A 16,281-nucleotide genomic window follows, 5' to 3' on the forward strand; every position below is an offset into this window, starting at 1 on the left:
TTTTGATCACCATTTTATCCCCAGCCTCAATACAGTATCTGGCTGATAATGAGTGTGCAGTAAATGTTTGTCATATGAGTGAATTAAGAAAGCTGATCCTTCAAAATGGTAATGGAGTAAGACTTTTAAACTCTTATAACTCAACAAAAAACTAAAAGTAAAGACAAGTTCAGATTGAAACAGCACAGTATATTCCTCCTTAAAAAGGTCAGTGGGAGGGGCAGACCTGTGACTGAGTGGTTAAGTTTGCCCGCTCTGCTGGTTCAGATCCTGGAAGCAGACCTACGCACGGCTCATTAGGCCGGGCTGTTGCAGGGTCCCACACAGGAGAACTACAATGACTTGCAACTAGGAGATACAACTATGTACTGGGGCTTTGGGGAGAATAAAAAGAGGAAGATTGGCAACAGATGTTAGCTCAGGGCCAATCTTCCTCACCAAAAAAAAGAGGGGGGGGGGTTGGGTCTGTGGGAACTAAGAAGTCATTTCAGAAAGCAGCCACATCCCCTGGGTCATGCTTGGGTACTCCTCAGCAATTGGCCACTCAATCTCTCACTTGAGCAACAGAGAGTGCAAAAAACATCCTCACACATTAAAAGCCCTGGGACTCTTCCTGCCAGCTGCTCTGAGGGTGTGGAAACAAGAGCTGTCCAGTAAGGTGGCCCTGACTGACCGTGTGTGCTATTGGACCCGGATGCGTGGGCACACTCTCCACTCTCCAGGCATCGGGGGCATCGCTGACCCTCACTGACCAGCATCAAAAGGTGAGTCTTTCTCGCCCCGATGGAGACCTTCAGAAACAGTTTGGGACCCCCAGCCCCCAGTACACGCAGGTACTCTGAAGCAGGTATCACGTCAACAAAAGTGAAGCGGTTTGTTTCCCACGTCTTTACATCTTCGGTGCACCTGGAGTGAAGTCTCAGATGAGCCAAGTGACACGGAGGTACGAGTGACTGATAACGTGCTACCCAGTTCTCGAGGAGTGCTATTACCCAGCAGTAAAAATAGCTCTAAACGTGAGATTTTAGGCAAACGAGGGAAACCAAAAGGGGCGGGGAGATGTCGTGGGCACCCCTCCAAAAACGTTGTCAGGTAGAGAACTGCCTACTGTACGTCTGGTTAGCTCAGAGCCCTCCACCGAGGTACTAGGGCCACACCAGGACTCACACACGTGCCCTCGCACACCTCCCCGGAGCGCCTGGGACCGTTCTCTTCCCCAAATCCCAGCTGCCGCGGCCACAGTTCCAATCCCAACCCTACTCGGTCCGGTAAAAGCAGCTCTGACCTCCCTCGCCCCACCTTCCAAACCCAAACGGGCAAGGCTGTCGCTCGCCACCTGCACCCCAAACACACACACACACACACACACACACACGCGCGCGCGCGCACACATGCACACTTCTCCAGGCTACATAGACAGACCGCTTTCACCCGATCACACTGGGGGCGCAGCGGGGCGGGGAGGGGAAGAATTGGCCAGAGCCCCGCGCCCGTCCTGACAGTCGTGCACCCGCCCTGCCCCTGCATCCTCGCCATCGGCCTGGCGGTCTGCCCGTTGCTGCGGGTTCCCCGCCCGGCACGGGCTCCCAGACGCAGCTCCCTCGGGGGCGGGGCGTTTCGAGGCCCTGCCCCCCCTTGACGTCAGTCTCGCAGGGCGTGGGCAGGGAGGCAGCCGGAGCTCTCAGTAGCAGTCCCGCCGCCGAGCCGTGGCTAGAGGCGCGCGGCCCGGCTCCGGCCCCGGAGGATGCGGCGCGCCCAGGATGCTGCCGCGCCTGCTAGTGCCGCTCACGGCGCTCCTCAGCCTGCGCTTCGGCCCCCGCGCGCACGGTAAGGCTCCCGGGCCCGGCCCTACCCTGCCCTGCCCTGCCCTGCCCTGCCCTCTCCGCGCCCACCGGCTGGGCTGTGTGGGTGGCCGGAACCGACTCCCGCTCGTCGTCACCCCCCATTAAAGTTCTGTGTCCCCTGGAGAACCCCTTGTGTCTGGGCCTCTGGGGAGAGGGGCGCTCATTATCTGCCCCCTCCCCGAATCCCCCTTATTCTGGCAAGCCTGCATCTCAGGCTCTCTGGTTGTGGAAGTGGAAGAGGCTGAGATTGATTGGGGGAGGGAGCAGGGTGGATAGAGAAGTTAAATGACCCCCCCACACATACAGACACTCTCATGGTCCGTGGGCGAGTCATAAAGTTACCTCTGGATTTTTGTTCTAGTTCAGATGATCGGTCTGCTTGTCACCCTGGGGAATGACTTTGACCCCCTCTCTGACTCTACCTTCCCTTGGCCCTCCAATTAACCTGTTTTTGCCCGGTGCCATCTCATCCCCATCCCAGCTCTTTTCCCCCACTAACACCCATCACCCCCATCTGATCATCTCTGCTCCTTCTTTAGCTCCTAATGCACTTCCACCGCCATCTGCTTCCCTCCTCCTACCTCTCAGCCCAGTCTCCTAACACAGCCAGCTATCCTGGAAAGTTTCTGTAACTGAGAGGAGTAAACCCTGGAGAGAGAGAATGAAAGGGCCAGGAGGTGGAGGGACCGGGAGCAGGGGCAGGAGAGCAGGCACTGAAACCGCTTCTGCATGACGCCAGAATACGAAGTAAAACCCGCAGCCAGCCGTTCACATGACCGGGAGCTGACTAGGGATGTGCAGCCCAAACACCACAAAGACCCACTACATTTTTCACTTTCCATCTGATGTTTTGAAATCGAGACACAGACTTGAGGATCAAAGACAGTATAAGAAAGAAAGCCAGGGGCAGAGGCAGATATGCTTTCTATGTGAGAATGACAGTCAAAAAAAGATGCATTATTAGAGAGGTGATGAGAAGTCAAAGAACGGGAGAAGCCTGGGAGAGTCACCATCAGAAGGAAGAACATTAAGGGATCAAGGAGGAGAGAAGAGGAACTGACTGTGGGTATGGGCCCTGACCTACTTCATTGCACTTGATCGCAAGATTCTTAAAGTAGGTGCATTTATTGCATTCTTACACTTGAGAGAACAAGTTCAGCAAGGTTAAGTAATTTGCCCAAGTCACACTGGCACGTGTTGGTTTGAGACTCCTGAAGTTGGTGTTTCCTGTGGTGAATGGTGTGTGTTGAGAGGGAGGGGGAGCCAGGATTGAAAATAGGTGGCGGTATTTAGTATCTCACCTTGGAGCCAAGCGTGCTAGCTCTTTGTGGAAATGTCCTAGCCCAGCCCAGAATCAGAGCTGCTTCATTCTGGCCGTCCTTACCCAGCCAGAGGCTGGGCATCTGACTATATGTAAAGCCCTTCTAGAAGCTGGGGAATGGAGCAAGCTCTCAGCTTGGGGTAGATCAGGAGACCTGTGAAGAGGAACAGGCAGACGCCAACAAACAGAATATCTGTGTACCCAAAGACCTCCGGAGAGAGGCCTTGCCTGGGGCCAGGGTGGGGAGCAGGTGTGGGGATGGGGGCAAGCCATGGGTGGGGGCTAGAGCAGGGCCAGGGAGGGGCAGAAGCAGGGACTGGGCTCGTCTGAGAGCTCATGTGGACGTCCCTTAGCCCTCAGCGCCTGCCTTCCCACCTGGGATGCGTCACACCCCACTGGGCTCTTCTCAGCCACCACTTCTGCTTCTGATCACTGTCAGCACAATGATCTCAGGACACAGCACCAGCTCTGGAATCAGACACATCTGGATTCAAGGCTCCCTCTGCCCCATTGACCTTGGGCAATCACTTAACCTCTCTGAGACTTCATTTCTTCTTGGGTAAAATTGGGGTGATAAACCCTCCCTTGTAGGCGGTTGCGATAATTAAATGAGACGATATATGTCAAGTACTTAGCAGAGAGCTCAACTCATAGTAAAGTACCCAATAAATGGGAGTTGTTAGGATGCTTGCCACCATTACCATCATCATCTTCATCTCTGGGGAGTGGGCTCCGTGAGCTCTGGTACTGACACCCTTCTTCTTGGGGACAGAACTGCCCAGCCCTCCATCTGTGTGGTTTGAAGCAAAATTTTTCCACCACATCCTCCGCTGGATGCCCATCCCAAATCAGTCTGAGAGCACCTATTATGAAGTGGAGCTCATGAGGTAAGGAAAAGGGAGGATGGAGAAAGGAAGGGAGGGAGGGAAGGGGTGAATGCCTCCCCTTCCACTCCCCTGGCACCCGGAAGATACCTGCCTTGTTACTGAAGTGATGCCAGGAAGGCCCCTGGCGCATATCTATGGGTTGACAAGTGTTGATTGATTCTCACAGGTTCTGATCAGTGTGCTGGGAGCTCTGGAGTGAGCAAGCTGGGGTATTGTCTTTCCCCTCAGGACTTTTCTGTCTTATTAGAAAAACAGAGAAAGCATCCATAATGTCGTTGGTGCATGAGGAACCCCTGCCGACTGCAAATGGAGTGGGAAGAAGGGAGAAATTAGGCTGTGCTACAGGGAAGAGCAAGTCTTCCTGGAGGAGTTGGGATTTGAGCTACTCGTATTCCAATCTAAGAGTCTTCTAGACCACAGAGAAATTGTTAGAGGGTCCCAGAACCAAGGGAGATCCCCGTGCAACTGGATACTCTGAACTGGAAGAAATACCTTGAGGGCTCTACCGTCATGGGAGCTCTCTCCCCTGGCCTCTTCCTTCCCTCTTAAAGGAGGTGGGCTTGAGCACGAGTTCCTCTACCAGTGCCCACCCTGATATCTCGCCAGGTATGGAGAAGAGCGCTGGAAGTCTGTCCCCAGCTGTAACCAGACCCTGGCGCTGTCCTGTGATCTCACCATGGTGACCCTGGACCTGTACCACAGCGATGGTTACCGAGCCAAAGTCCGGGCAGTGGATGGAAGCCAGCATTCCACCTGGACCCTCAGCAACACCCGCTTCACTGTGGATGAAGGTGCTTTTCCTTGCCTGGGCCTAGAACATGGCTTTTGGGGTATCTTCTAGCCAGAAGCTCTATTCTAGACTTTTCTCTCTGTTCCCACAGAGAACACATCAGCCTGGCTTTGTGGCAGGGGGACCTAGTTGCCCAAACAAGCCTGAGTTAGGACTTTGGAGAAAGTTTGGGTGAAAATAGTGAAATTGCAAGATTTAAAAGGGAACTGGAGTTCTTTATCCTACAGAAGAGAAGTCTTGGGGTGACTTGGGGCAGCTGAGTCACAAGGGCCAGGCCTGTGTCCTTGTAGGGTTCCAGGAGAGGAAGTGAATCCGTAAGCACTCAGTATAGGATGGCAAGCAGTAGGCAGAACTGGGATCAGGTCTTCCACATTTTAGGGATGAACTCCCAGGAGTCACGATGTGGGACTTCGAAGCAGGGAGGTGCTACTGAAGAAAAGCTGGGAGTCTCTTTTTGCAAGAATAAAAGAAAAGGATAGGCTCCACACCTGATGGTATTCTTCCATTCTCCAGATTGGGGTTGACCGTGCTCTGTGTGTGTGGCAAGCCTGCTCTGCAGAATTCCGTCAGAACTGGTGGTCTAGATCATTGGCTCAAAGTGGCTGCCCGTGGCCAGCTCTCAGCCGGCTGCAGAAACATTACCTGGGGAGTGTGTCTGAAATAGATGTTTCTAGGACCTAACTTCAAACATTCAGATTCACTGTGTCTTAAGTGGGCCTGGGGCATCTGTAATTTTAATGAGCTCCCCAGGAAGTCATTATGTTCTGCCAGGTTGGGAAACCTGTGGCCCCAGTTTTAGGATGGGTAAAGCTTGACCCTGAAGGCCAGGCATGGGCTGGGGGTCCAGGCCCTCCCCAACAGGCAGGCCTCATGATTTTGCCTCCTCTTCCAGTGACTCTGACAGTTGGTGGCGTGAAGCTAGAGATGCACAAGGGCATCATCCTGGGAACGATCCAGCCTCCCAGGCCCGAGGTGGCCCTTCCAGGCGACACATACGAAAGCATCTTCCCTAACTTCCGAGAGTATGAGGTTGAGATTCGCAAGGGACAGCGTACGGTATGGGATTCCCCAAGGCCACTTCAGTAACAAGCGGGGCCTGGCTCCCTGGGCTTTCCTGTCCCCTAGGCTGGCAGTGCCTTTTGCGTGCCCCTGGGGGACTTTGCTGCAGAGTAGAGGGAGGGCGTGGGGGCCGGGGAGGGGGTTGGGCTGACTTCAGTCCTCAAACTTGTACTCCTGCCTACCAGGTGTCAGGCACCACCAGAGAACTATTGTTTCCAATCCAATCACCGGTGGATGTTTTATTCCATTTTATCGATGGGGAAGTGAGGCTCCAAGGCGATGTAATTGCCCCAGGGCGCCCCTGTCAGTGGGAGATCTAGAATCTGCAAAATCTGTCTTCTTTCTTTCTACCACGGTTGATGCCTGCCCCTTCTGGGAAGGCCTCCTGATCCGTAAAACACTTCCTTTTCTCTTTTTAATACATCATAAACCATGATAATCACAGAGATCCGGGGCTGCATTGATCACACAGCGTTTGTTATCTTAGAAAAAGAACACTGATGGGGGTTGCCCTCCATCATCTCTAGAGGCCCCTCCCGCTTCTCGTGCTGTGAAGCAGGAGCTTTTGTTTATTGCTGCTGTTTTCGTTTCAGTTGATAAGCAAGAAGGTAAAACATGAAAACTTCAGCTTCCCAGCCCCTGGAAAGGTGGGAGAGTTCTGTGTCCGGGTCAAGCCATCCTACACCTCCCGACTGAACCAGGGGGAGTGGTCGAAGGAGGAGTGCATCGTGGTCACCCCACAGTGTGAGTCAGTCAGGGCTGTTGTCTTGGCCGGGGAGGGAGGCAGGAAGGGCCTTGCACAATCCGAAAAGCATCCATCAAGCGCTGCCGGTGCCAGGCCCTGGCTGGGCACCCCCACACACACAGCTCTCCATCCTCACACAGCCCTGTGAGAGCGCTCCTATTGTCCCATTTTAGAGATGAGGGAATGGAGGCTCGGTGCTTACAAGCCACTTCCTAGGGCACAGTGGCAGAGCCAGGTCTCCTGATTCTGCGGGTGCCGCCACTCCAGCACGACTGCGCTTTCCAGGATGTCGCCCTCCCCCGCCTGCCACTGTCAGTCAGCTGTGTGTCAGTTCCTGTTTGTTACATTCCTCTGCTGTGGCCCCTTGGAGCTGGGGGCACAAAGGGCCATCTCCTTACCCTCCCTCCCTCTCAGAGGAAGCAGAACTGAGCTGACTGCTTACCACGGCTGCCAGACTCAACAAATAATGGCTCCCAGCCGGGTGCTAGGAAGGGGAGGGAAGAGAGAGGCTATAGGATGTGAAGGCCACGGTCCTGCCCACAAGGATCTTACAGTCTGGCTGGGGAGACAGGGTGTGTCCAGAGGAAGCTGTAACTAGTAACTCAGGACAAGTGCCTGGTAAATCCTGCTGACAGTTGTGCCCAGGCTGGGAGTGCCCAGTCCAGGGTGGGCAGAGTCCAGCACAAACCAGGGTGACACCAACATTTCTCCAGTACATTTCAGCTAATGAAGGACCCTCCCGAGCTCATTGTCATTGAAGCCTCACCCTCATTTAAGCAGAGGAGGGCACCACCTGTGCGTCAGCAGCCTTAAGAACTTTTTCAGCATCCACTCACTGATATAAGAAATAGTTTTGTGTACAGCTCTGGGTTCAAATCTCAGATTTACCACTTATGAGATATATGACCCTGGGTAAGTTACTTAACTTCTCTGGCCCTCAGGATCCTGATCTATAAAAATAGGGATGCTAATGGTATTTACTTCCTACGGTTGTTATAAGGATCAGATAACATAAGTAAAGGACTTGGTAAATGATAAGAGCTGTGTACTTCACAGCCATCTTATGTGGGAGGCACTATTATTTTTCCCATTTTATAGATGAGGAGACTGAGGTCAGAGAGGCTGAGTAATTTGTCCACAGCTTCTCAGCTAGTAAGTGGCGGAGCTGGGATTTGAACCCAGGTCTGGCTGCTGAAGCATCTGTACTTGCCTGCTGTGCCAAGATTCCCGAGAACCCAGATACATCTAGAGTTGTGGCCTAGAGGTAGGCTGGGAGTCACCTGGGCCGCTCACGGAGTGGATCCTGAGAGTGGCCACAGGATCACTGGGGACCACCCCTCCACGTCCCGTGTGCCAGGCCACAAACGCCTCTCTCTGGGCCTGCAGATTTCACTGCGACCAACTTCAGCATCTTCTTCGCCTTCTTCCTGCTGCTCTGTGGACTCCTGGCCTACTGCCTGGCCGTGCAGCTGTATGTGCGGCGCCGGGGGAAGCTGCCCGCCGTCCTGGTGAGTCTCACAGCGAGGCCACGGCCCCATCCTCCAGCCGCACCAGCACTCTGGAAGGCAGGGAGCTCCCTCCAGACAGTCCATTCCCTCAGCCTGACAGGATCCGGAGGCACCTTCCTCAGGCGCCCTGGGAATGGAGGGAGGACTTGAACTCCGAGCCTGGTGCTGAGGAAGTGACCTCCTAGTGGCCCAGATAAAACGCATCCTCAGTAGTCCCAAACCCACATGTGTCATTTTGTTGCTATTTACAGTCACATGTCACTTAACAACAGGAACACACTGAGACATGCGTGATTTCGTCGTCGTGTGAGCGTCATACAGTGTTTGCACACAGGCCTCGATGGCATGGTCTGCTACACCCATAGGCCGTGTGGTGCTAATCTCCCGGGACCGCTGGCGTGCATGTGACCCGTCATTGACCGCAACATCCTTACACAGCACATGACTGTACTAAAAAATGGCCATGGACCTGCCCCTGTGCACTCGTGCTTCTGAGGCAGATACAATGATTATTTTACAACTTTCTAGGAAAAATAAGAGAAAGACATAGACCCTCTGAAATTCTTTTGAGTAAGAACTCCAGGAAGAGGGGAGTCAGGGAGATGAGAGCAGTGGCATTGCCTGGCCTGATTAGGCCTCTGTCCAAGCAAGAGAGCACCGTGTTCCTAGCTGCAGGGCCCTGAGTGGAGAGGTGGGACAAGGACACTGGGCACAGTGCCCCCCACAGCCTTCGCGGATCCTAAAGCTCTTCCCTGTGTCTAGGTCGGTGTGTAAGTCCTTCTCTGTGCTTGGTGCTCTGGGGAGGTTCAGTTCCACAAACACGTCTGCGTCGGCCTGTTGAGCAAGCACTTGGAGCACATTCTGCATGCGGGGCCCAGAGCCGGTCCCGCGGGGAGGGTTAGAGATGAGTGTGCATGGCGCCCGCCCTCAGGGACGGATAGCTAGAAATCAGAGCGGGGAGCCAGCTGTTCCTGGCACCCTGGATGGGAGATTCTTAGTCAGGCATCAGGAGAAGCATCTAGGGAGAGAGTGAGCGAGGTGGCAGCTGAGCTGCAGCTATTGATCACCTACGACGTGCAAAATGTGGTGCGGGAAGAAGCTGATAAATGTGGCCCCCGGTCCCAAGGGGCTTGATCACAGCCTGGTGGGCGGCCCTTGTATAAACTATTAACTTTAATATGTAAACCAGTGAAATAGACACAGATGCAAAAATGCCAAAGGAGATGGCAAGCAACCTCTGATTGGTTGTTCCTTCTGTACGTTTAGATGACAGAACTGAGTTGTCCTCGAGAGTTTTTTCCTCCTCAAGATAAATACAGCCCGATTCCTTTCATCTGATGATCGTGGCCGTCACTAAGTGTATGAATAATGTATAGTGCACAGAGCACTTCACGTTTATTGGGTTGTTCTCATTCGTTAGCTGGTTTGATCTGATCTTTCATCAATTTATCAAAGTAAATATTACTGGACAAGTGGAGATTTCAGATCAGAACAGTTGAGTACAAATTCCAGGTTTGTTCTTTGCTGCTGTGTGACTTTGGGCAAGTCATTTAACCTTTCTGATGCTCAGTCTTCTGCTCCAGGAGACAGAGATAATAATACTTCCTTAGAGAATTATTCGGGAGTAAAATTCCGTTTATCAATATTTATTGAGTGCTTTCTGTGTACCAGGCGCTTTCTATTGTTTAAGCACCTTATGTGTGTTAATCACAACACGAGGAGGCGGGGACTGTTATTATTTCCATTTTACAGGTGAGGAACTAAAAGCCAGAAAGGATAAATAACTGGCCAAGGTGAACAGCTGATAAGAGGCAGAGCAGGCATTTGAACTCTTGAAGTCTGGCTCCAGCATACACATCCTTAATCACCCAGCTATGTAATATTAATAGGCATTCAACCAATAAGAGTCACATTAGAGTCATCACATACAAAGGGAATGAGGGCAGATGTGCTACAGTAAGGCAGTAAGTCAGTCAACAAACCTTATGAGTGCTTCCAGTGTGTTAGCTCGGTTAAGCTCTGGGAACAGAGTGGTGAACAAGTCTAGATAGCAACTTCCATCAAGGAGCTTGTATTATGTTGGGGGGTGGGGAATGATTGTATGTGTATGTGTGTGTTGGTGAGGAGAGGGGGAGGGAAGTGAAAACAAATTAAAAAGTAATGCCAGGAACTAAGTGCTAGGAAGAAGTAAACTAGGTTCATGTGGAGTATCTGGAGTACTGCTTTAGCCAGGGTGATCGGGAAGGTCTCTGAGGAGGTGACATCTTTACTGAGACCTGGATGATAAGAAGAACACAGCTCTACAAAGCGCTGAGAGAAGAGTATTCCAACCAGAAGGAGTAGCAAGTGCAAAGGCCCTGAGGCAGCACTGCACTGATGTGCTCTGGAAAAGAAGGAATACCAGTAGGGCTGGGGCAAAGGAGCAAGTGTTAAATGACTTCCCTGGGACCGTTGGCAGTTAATGGGGAGCAGGTCCTCCTCAGCTGCTGGTTCTGTGCTTGTTCCACTGCCCTACACTACAGCCACCCTGTGTTTGTATGAGTCAGAACTCAGGGAGTGGAGGAATTAATCTGTCATCTCACATCTAGCATTTTAAAAAATGAAACGGATAGGAAGGGATAGAATAGAATAAAATAGGTCAGATTAGATTAGATCATGGTACACAGTCGTCACGATAAGTATTATTTTGTGAAGCTGATTTCAGTTATTTATATATGAGTTATATATTTATGGGCTGTTATATACGAGTTATGATGTGACACATTTCTTATTCTGGCTCATAGCCAGAAAAGTAGCAAACACTTTTCAGGTGGATCTGGATGGGTCCAGCCTGCTCTCAGGTGTGAAAAGGATCACCGAGGGAGCCGCCTGAGAACATGCACTGTCGCCTGTGGGTGCCCATCCTGCCTGTCACTCCACCTGGGCTCCGAGAATACAGGCTTCTGGGAACCCTTAGCCAAACTGAGAATTAAGAGAAAAACTCGATTCTGAAATAAACAAAAAGAGCAAGTGACAGAGTAACCCAGCTCTGTGGTCCCCTCTGTTGGAGCAGCACCTCCTGGACCATGGCCTCACCTGGCAGCCCTGGCGTGGTTCCTGCAGGTGCCCCTCCGTCTGCCTCACTCTGCTCTCTCCTCTCCAGGTCTTCGAGAAGCCCGGTCCCTTCAGCCTCATCAGCCAGATTCCCTGCCCAGAGACCCGTGACGTCATCCATCCCCTGGACGAGGAGGCCTTCCCCAAGGTGTCCCCTGAGCTGAGGAACTCGGAGCTGCACGGCAGCACGGACAGTGGCTTTGGCAGTGCCAAGCCATCCCTGCAGACTGAAGAGCCCCACTTCCTCCTCCCTGCCCCCCACCCCCAGGCGGGGGAGACTCTGGGAAAGGGAGCGCCCCCGGAGCTGGAGAACAGTGGCAGTAGCGGCAGCAGCAACAGCACAGACAGCGGGATCTGCTTGCAGGAGCCCAGCCTGAGTCCTGGCACGGGGCTCAACTGGGAGCCGCAGGAGAACAACAGCCAGGGCCAGGATGACAGTGGCATTGGCCTAGTCCAAAACTCCGAGGGACGTCCTGGGGAGGCACGGGATGGCTCAGCCTTGGGCCATGTCGGTTCCCCGGGGCCTGAGGTGTCTGGGGAAGAAGACCCAGCTGCGGTGGCATTCCAGGGCTACCTGAGGCAGACCAGATGCACAGAGGAGGAGGCAGGCTGCCTGGAGGAAGGGTCCTCCTCAAGAGATGGCCTTGGCCCCGAATTCAGGACGTGCCTGGATGCCGAGGCAGGCTGGCCTCCACCAGCGCTGGCCAAGGGCTATTTGAAACAGGACCCCCCAGGAGTGACTCTCGCTGCCTCAGGGGCCCCAGCTGGACAGTGGAACCCACCAAATGAGGAATGGTCACTCCTGGGCTTTGCCAGCTATGGTGACCCCGAAATGTCTGACTGGAGCTTTGCCCATGATCTCGCCCCTCTGGAACCTGTGACAGCCCCGGGCGGTCTCCTGGGCACATTGGACTCGGACCTTGTCACCCTGCCACTCATCTCTAGCCTGCACTCGATTGAGTGACTTGGGCTAAGGACTGCTGTTGATTTCAGCCATCCGGGGACCAGGAGGAGGGGCCCCAGGGGTCAGCAGTGAAACATAGGCCAGTGTGGGCACCGTTCCGCAAGCCCAGTGGGGCCAGCCCTAGCAGGCCTGGCAGAGCTGGCAAAGGTGCCTGGAGCAGGAGAGGCTCTCTTGCTAAACTGGTGCAGGCCGTGTGGGTGGCACTGACCTGTTTTGCAGACAGGGTCCTGCAGACTCCGGCAGAGCTGAGAAGGCAGTGCAGAGACCGCCTCCCTCCTTGCGACTCTTCCTGTTTCATAAAGGATTATTTGCTCAGGGGAATCGCGGTGTTTTCTGGAGTTGTGGTGAGGCCGCCAGGCTGAAGTCAGCTCAGACCCAGGCCTCCCCCTTAGGCCAGCCGTGTGTCAAGCCCTCCAGCAGGATGGAGGGCTGGGAGGATGGGGACCTCAGGGACTTGCTGCAGGAGGCATTTCTAGCGGGAGAGGAGGGAGCAGAGACCAAGTTTGACCTCTGGGAGGGTCAGAGCTGACCATCAGCCTGGGGTGGTTGCAGGGAGGAGCTCCCTCCCAGGCGGGGAGCTTGTCATGGGAGATCTTAAGGTGTGTCTGTCCTGGTCACGGAGTTAGTCAGTCAGCCATCGTTATGGAGCCACAGGGGGACAAAGAAAGCTGAGACCCAGAAGGGGACTCTGGGCTCAGAACTGGTCCCTCTGGGGATGTCTCGTGTCCATCTGCAGACAGCTCCCTCTTTCCAGCAAATAGAGCAGCATTCCACTGGGGCACTTTCCGTGGCCAAGCCACTCGCTATCCCCACCCTGCTGCCCCCACCATCTTGCTGACAGTACCAGAGAAACCATGGTTGTCTGTATTGGTCAGAACTCTTCAGACAGCCTCTGGGCTTGGGCACCAGCTCAGCTGCCCCAGAAGGTTGCGGTTGGGACCTGCGCTTGTGTTTGCTGCTAATGTTCAGCTACAGACCCGTAGGACAGGGCACTGGGCTGGGATCCCTGCTCTCAGTGTTCAGCTGTGCGACCCTGGTCCAGCCACTTCTCAAAGGGCCTCAGTTACTCCTTCTGTGAAATAAGGGGCCCTCCATGCTGGATATTAACCAAGCTGTCCTGTGGGGTGTCATTGCCAACCCTCTCTGACTCTGAGCTGGGAGAAAGTGAACTCCGGAACCCATGTCTGAGCAAAGCCAGCTGCTTTCTCAGGCTGCAGACTCCCAGATCTCAGCATGGCATCATGCTAAGAGAGTGTCCAGACACAGCCCAGAACGGGGGGCAGGGGCAGGTCCTGCTCCCCGTGGTCACTTTGGAATCTGTCTTCAAAGCCAGTTTACAATCCACGGGCGAGGAAGCTGGGGGGAGTGACAGGCCTGGGGCAGGCTCCCCAGAGTCGTCACATGACCCTGTATTTTTCTGTGGCATTCTGAGAATAGACATTCCTGCCCAGAAAATCCCGCCCGAACCCCTTGCACTCTGCCCAGAAGTTCTTGGGTGCCAGTCCAATGACAACTCCCCCTGGAGACTGAGGCCAGCGGGAGGACTCCTCTGGGTTCCCTGGGAAGCTTTACTTATTTATTTTGTTCATTTATTTATTGGAGAGGCAGTATAGCACAGTGAAAGAATTCTGGGTATTTCAAGAGCCTGGGAGTTCTAGTTCTGACTCCACTGTTTCTTACATTGGGTGACCTTGGGACAGTCACTTTTCCTTATCTGTTTTCTCATCTGTACACTGAGGAGCCTCAGTTTCCTCATCTGTAAAACCTGACTTGTTCCATTCATAGGGACGTTAGGTTCCATTGAGGACATGGATGTGAATGTACCTTGAACACAAAGCTCTGTAAATGAATGATGTATAGTTTTTATCCAATAAATTGTTAGGACCACAGGAATCTTGTGAAACCAGTCAGATTTCTGGTGACACAGTGGCTGGTGGAGGACTCAAGCCGTTGATCATTAAGGATGATAATGAATAAATGTGTGGTGTCACTTTAAGGTAACAGGACCAAGGACTCAGACCCACATCAGGCAGACTCAGGTATAGGGTCTCATACTAACATTATTGTCTGTGACCTTGGGCAAATTACTTACCCTCTCTAAGTGCATTTCCTTGTCTATAAAATGCGAATAATAATTCCTCCCGGGATGTTTAAATGAGATCATGTGTAAAGAGTTCAACATGGTGCCAGGCATGTGATGGTCCGTGCATAAATAGCTGTCGTCAGCTTTTAAAATTGTAAAGGGAAATGGACAGTTTTTCTTGGAAATGGGTGAAAACGAAAGAGAGAATGAAAACGTCTATAAGAAATTGCTGAAAGAGTATGTAATGAACGTAAAGAAGTATGTAAAGAGTATGTGATATAATGAAAGAGATCATGAAAATGTATGTAAATGAAAGAGTAAAAGGGGTTCTTTCAGCCACTGAAAAGGAAACGGTGGGAAGCGTAACACAGTGTTTTGGATGTGAATTCTGACAACTCGGAAAGGAGACCCTGGAAGCCCCTCCCTTCTGGAAAGACAGCAAACCAGACCTCCCGGGAGCGCCACCACCCGTTCCCCTCGACCTGGAGGTGTGTCCTGGGGTGTTTCTCGTAAGTGTAGAAGCCTCTGCATTCTCTTAAAAGCAGCCTGCTCCTTCCACGAAAAGCCACACGTGGGTTTGACTCTCTCCAAGCTCGGCCCAGCGGGTGGAGCCAACCCCGGGCCTGTGGTCTGAGTCTCCCGTGTACTTTGTTCTTCATCCCAGCCTGGATCCTCGAGGAGGTAACCGTGGACACCTCATCTCTTTTCCCCTGTGTCCTCTCCAGTGATGCCTCTCCCTTGTCACTCAGAAAATACCTGGTTCTGGGGAAGCGCTGATCCTATCGTCTTCAGAGAACCTGACTAATATCACACCATTTAGGACCTGCTCAGACTTTTGCCCTCACGGCCTCCATGCCTGATGGGTAAAAGGTGTGGGCTTGGTCGCCTTTTCCTGGAAATGAGAGTTAGAGATGGCTTCTGTCCCAAGGAAAAGGCCCCTGAAGTAGATTGGGTGAAGACGACAGAGAGGTGAATCTAAAGATTCAGAGAACGAGAAGAATCATCCTCAAGGAACTGGGGCCAGTTTGGTTGGAGGAGACGAAACATGGAGGAGCCGAAGGAGGGAGTGGGGTCCGAGGCTGTGGGCTCTGGTACAGGTCGTGCCTGTTTCCCTTCTGTAGGATGAGTGGGAGTTTGTGCTGGGTCTCCTCTGCTTTTAAGCTGCTGTCTGACTGCCCAGCACAGCTGGGGCTGTGGGAGAAATTGAGAGAGTTCTTCCAAACAGCCGGGCAGTAAGACACTTCCACGCTTCTCAAGAATTCAGATTAAAGTCCCCAGGAGAAGGTCCCATTTGTTCTTAAACTGAGTAACCTCCTTCAAGGGCTTTTCCAGGCTGAAGAATGTGTGATTTTGCGTTTTTATGAGCTAATGGAACTTCCTCTTAGTAAGGAGAGAGAGGAAATGGACCAACATTGACTGAAGAGGAAATTCTATTGAGCTGTGTTTTCCCAACTTTGTAAATAGCTGCAGTCTAAGAGTCTGCCTTGTCTTACCCAAAAGATCTCTGTCCCTCCCCACCCACCCCCAAAGCACACCCCGTCACAGAATGCACACAATCCTTAAGAATGGTCACACCCACAGAGCCCAGGCTGCACTGGGGGCGGAAGTTAGAGTCCCGAATGTGAGCAGCAGAGGAAGGGGAGCTGCAGGCTGCGCCCACCTGGGACAGCACCCTGGTAACTGTGTTCAAGCAGTTGGGGTTGATTTTATCAAGCCCCAACCTAAAGGACACTGGTTAGTGGGAAGCATGACTCATCCACTTCCTGTAGTGCTCATGGGTTTGGGGGGTTCTTTTAAAGCAAATCCACAATTTAGATGCATTTTTATTAATGACCCACAGCACCTTTCCTCACTATCAGCTTGACCTTAGCTTCATCTAGTTCCCCACAAACAGTCGAAAAGGGTCATGGGACCCAATAAACACTCTGACAAGGAAGGGTTGGGTAGGGTGAAATTAATGTTTTATAAAGATAACCTTGGCCAAAGG

General features: G+C 52.7%; 1 protein-coding gene across 6 annotated transcripts; it reads left to right on the forward strand.

The window, feature by feature from the left end:
- Window positions 1–642: 642 nt before the first annotated feature.
- Window positions 643–14,104, forward strand: IL10RA (interleukin 10 receptor subunit alpha). Of its 6 annotated transcripts, none has more exons than XM_046638400.1 (9): window positions 643–764; window positions 848–943; window positions 1,654–1,827; window positions 3,938–4,052; window positions 4,659–4,843; window positions 5,735–5,898; window positions 6,495–6,645; window positions 8,033–8,154; window positions 11,297–14,104. In XM_046638400.1, exons 3-9 carry the CDS (start codon window positions 1,761–1,763, stop codon window positions 12,209–12,211), a joined length of 1,719 nt encoding a protein of 572 aa, XP_046494356.1. In that variant the 5' UTR covers window positions 643–764; window positions 848–943; window positions 1,654–1,760; the 3' UTR covers window positions 12,212–14,104. The 6 variants fall into 6 exon arrangements, with proteins under 6 accessions (XP_046494356.1, XP_046494359.1, XP_046494360.1 ...); XM_046638403.1 differs by lacking the exon at window positions 1,654–1,827 and adding an exon at window positions 3,519–3,724 and having other exon boundaries at window positions 645–764; XM_046638404.1 differs by lacking the exons at window positions 848–943; window positions 1,654–1,827 and having other exon boundaries at window positions 746–764.
- Window positions 14,105–16,281: the final 2,177 nt, after the last annotated feature.

This window comes from Equus quagga, chromosome 14 (genome assembly GCF_021613505.1).
Source record: "Equus quagga isolate Etosha38 chromosome 14, UCLA_HA_Equagga_1.0, whole genome shotgun sequence".
Taxonomy (NCBI): domain Eukaryota; kingdom Metazoa; phylum Chordata; class Mammalia; order Perissodactyla; family Equidae; genus Equus; species Equus quagga.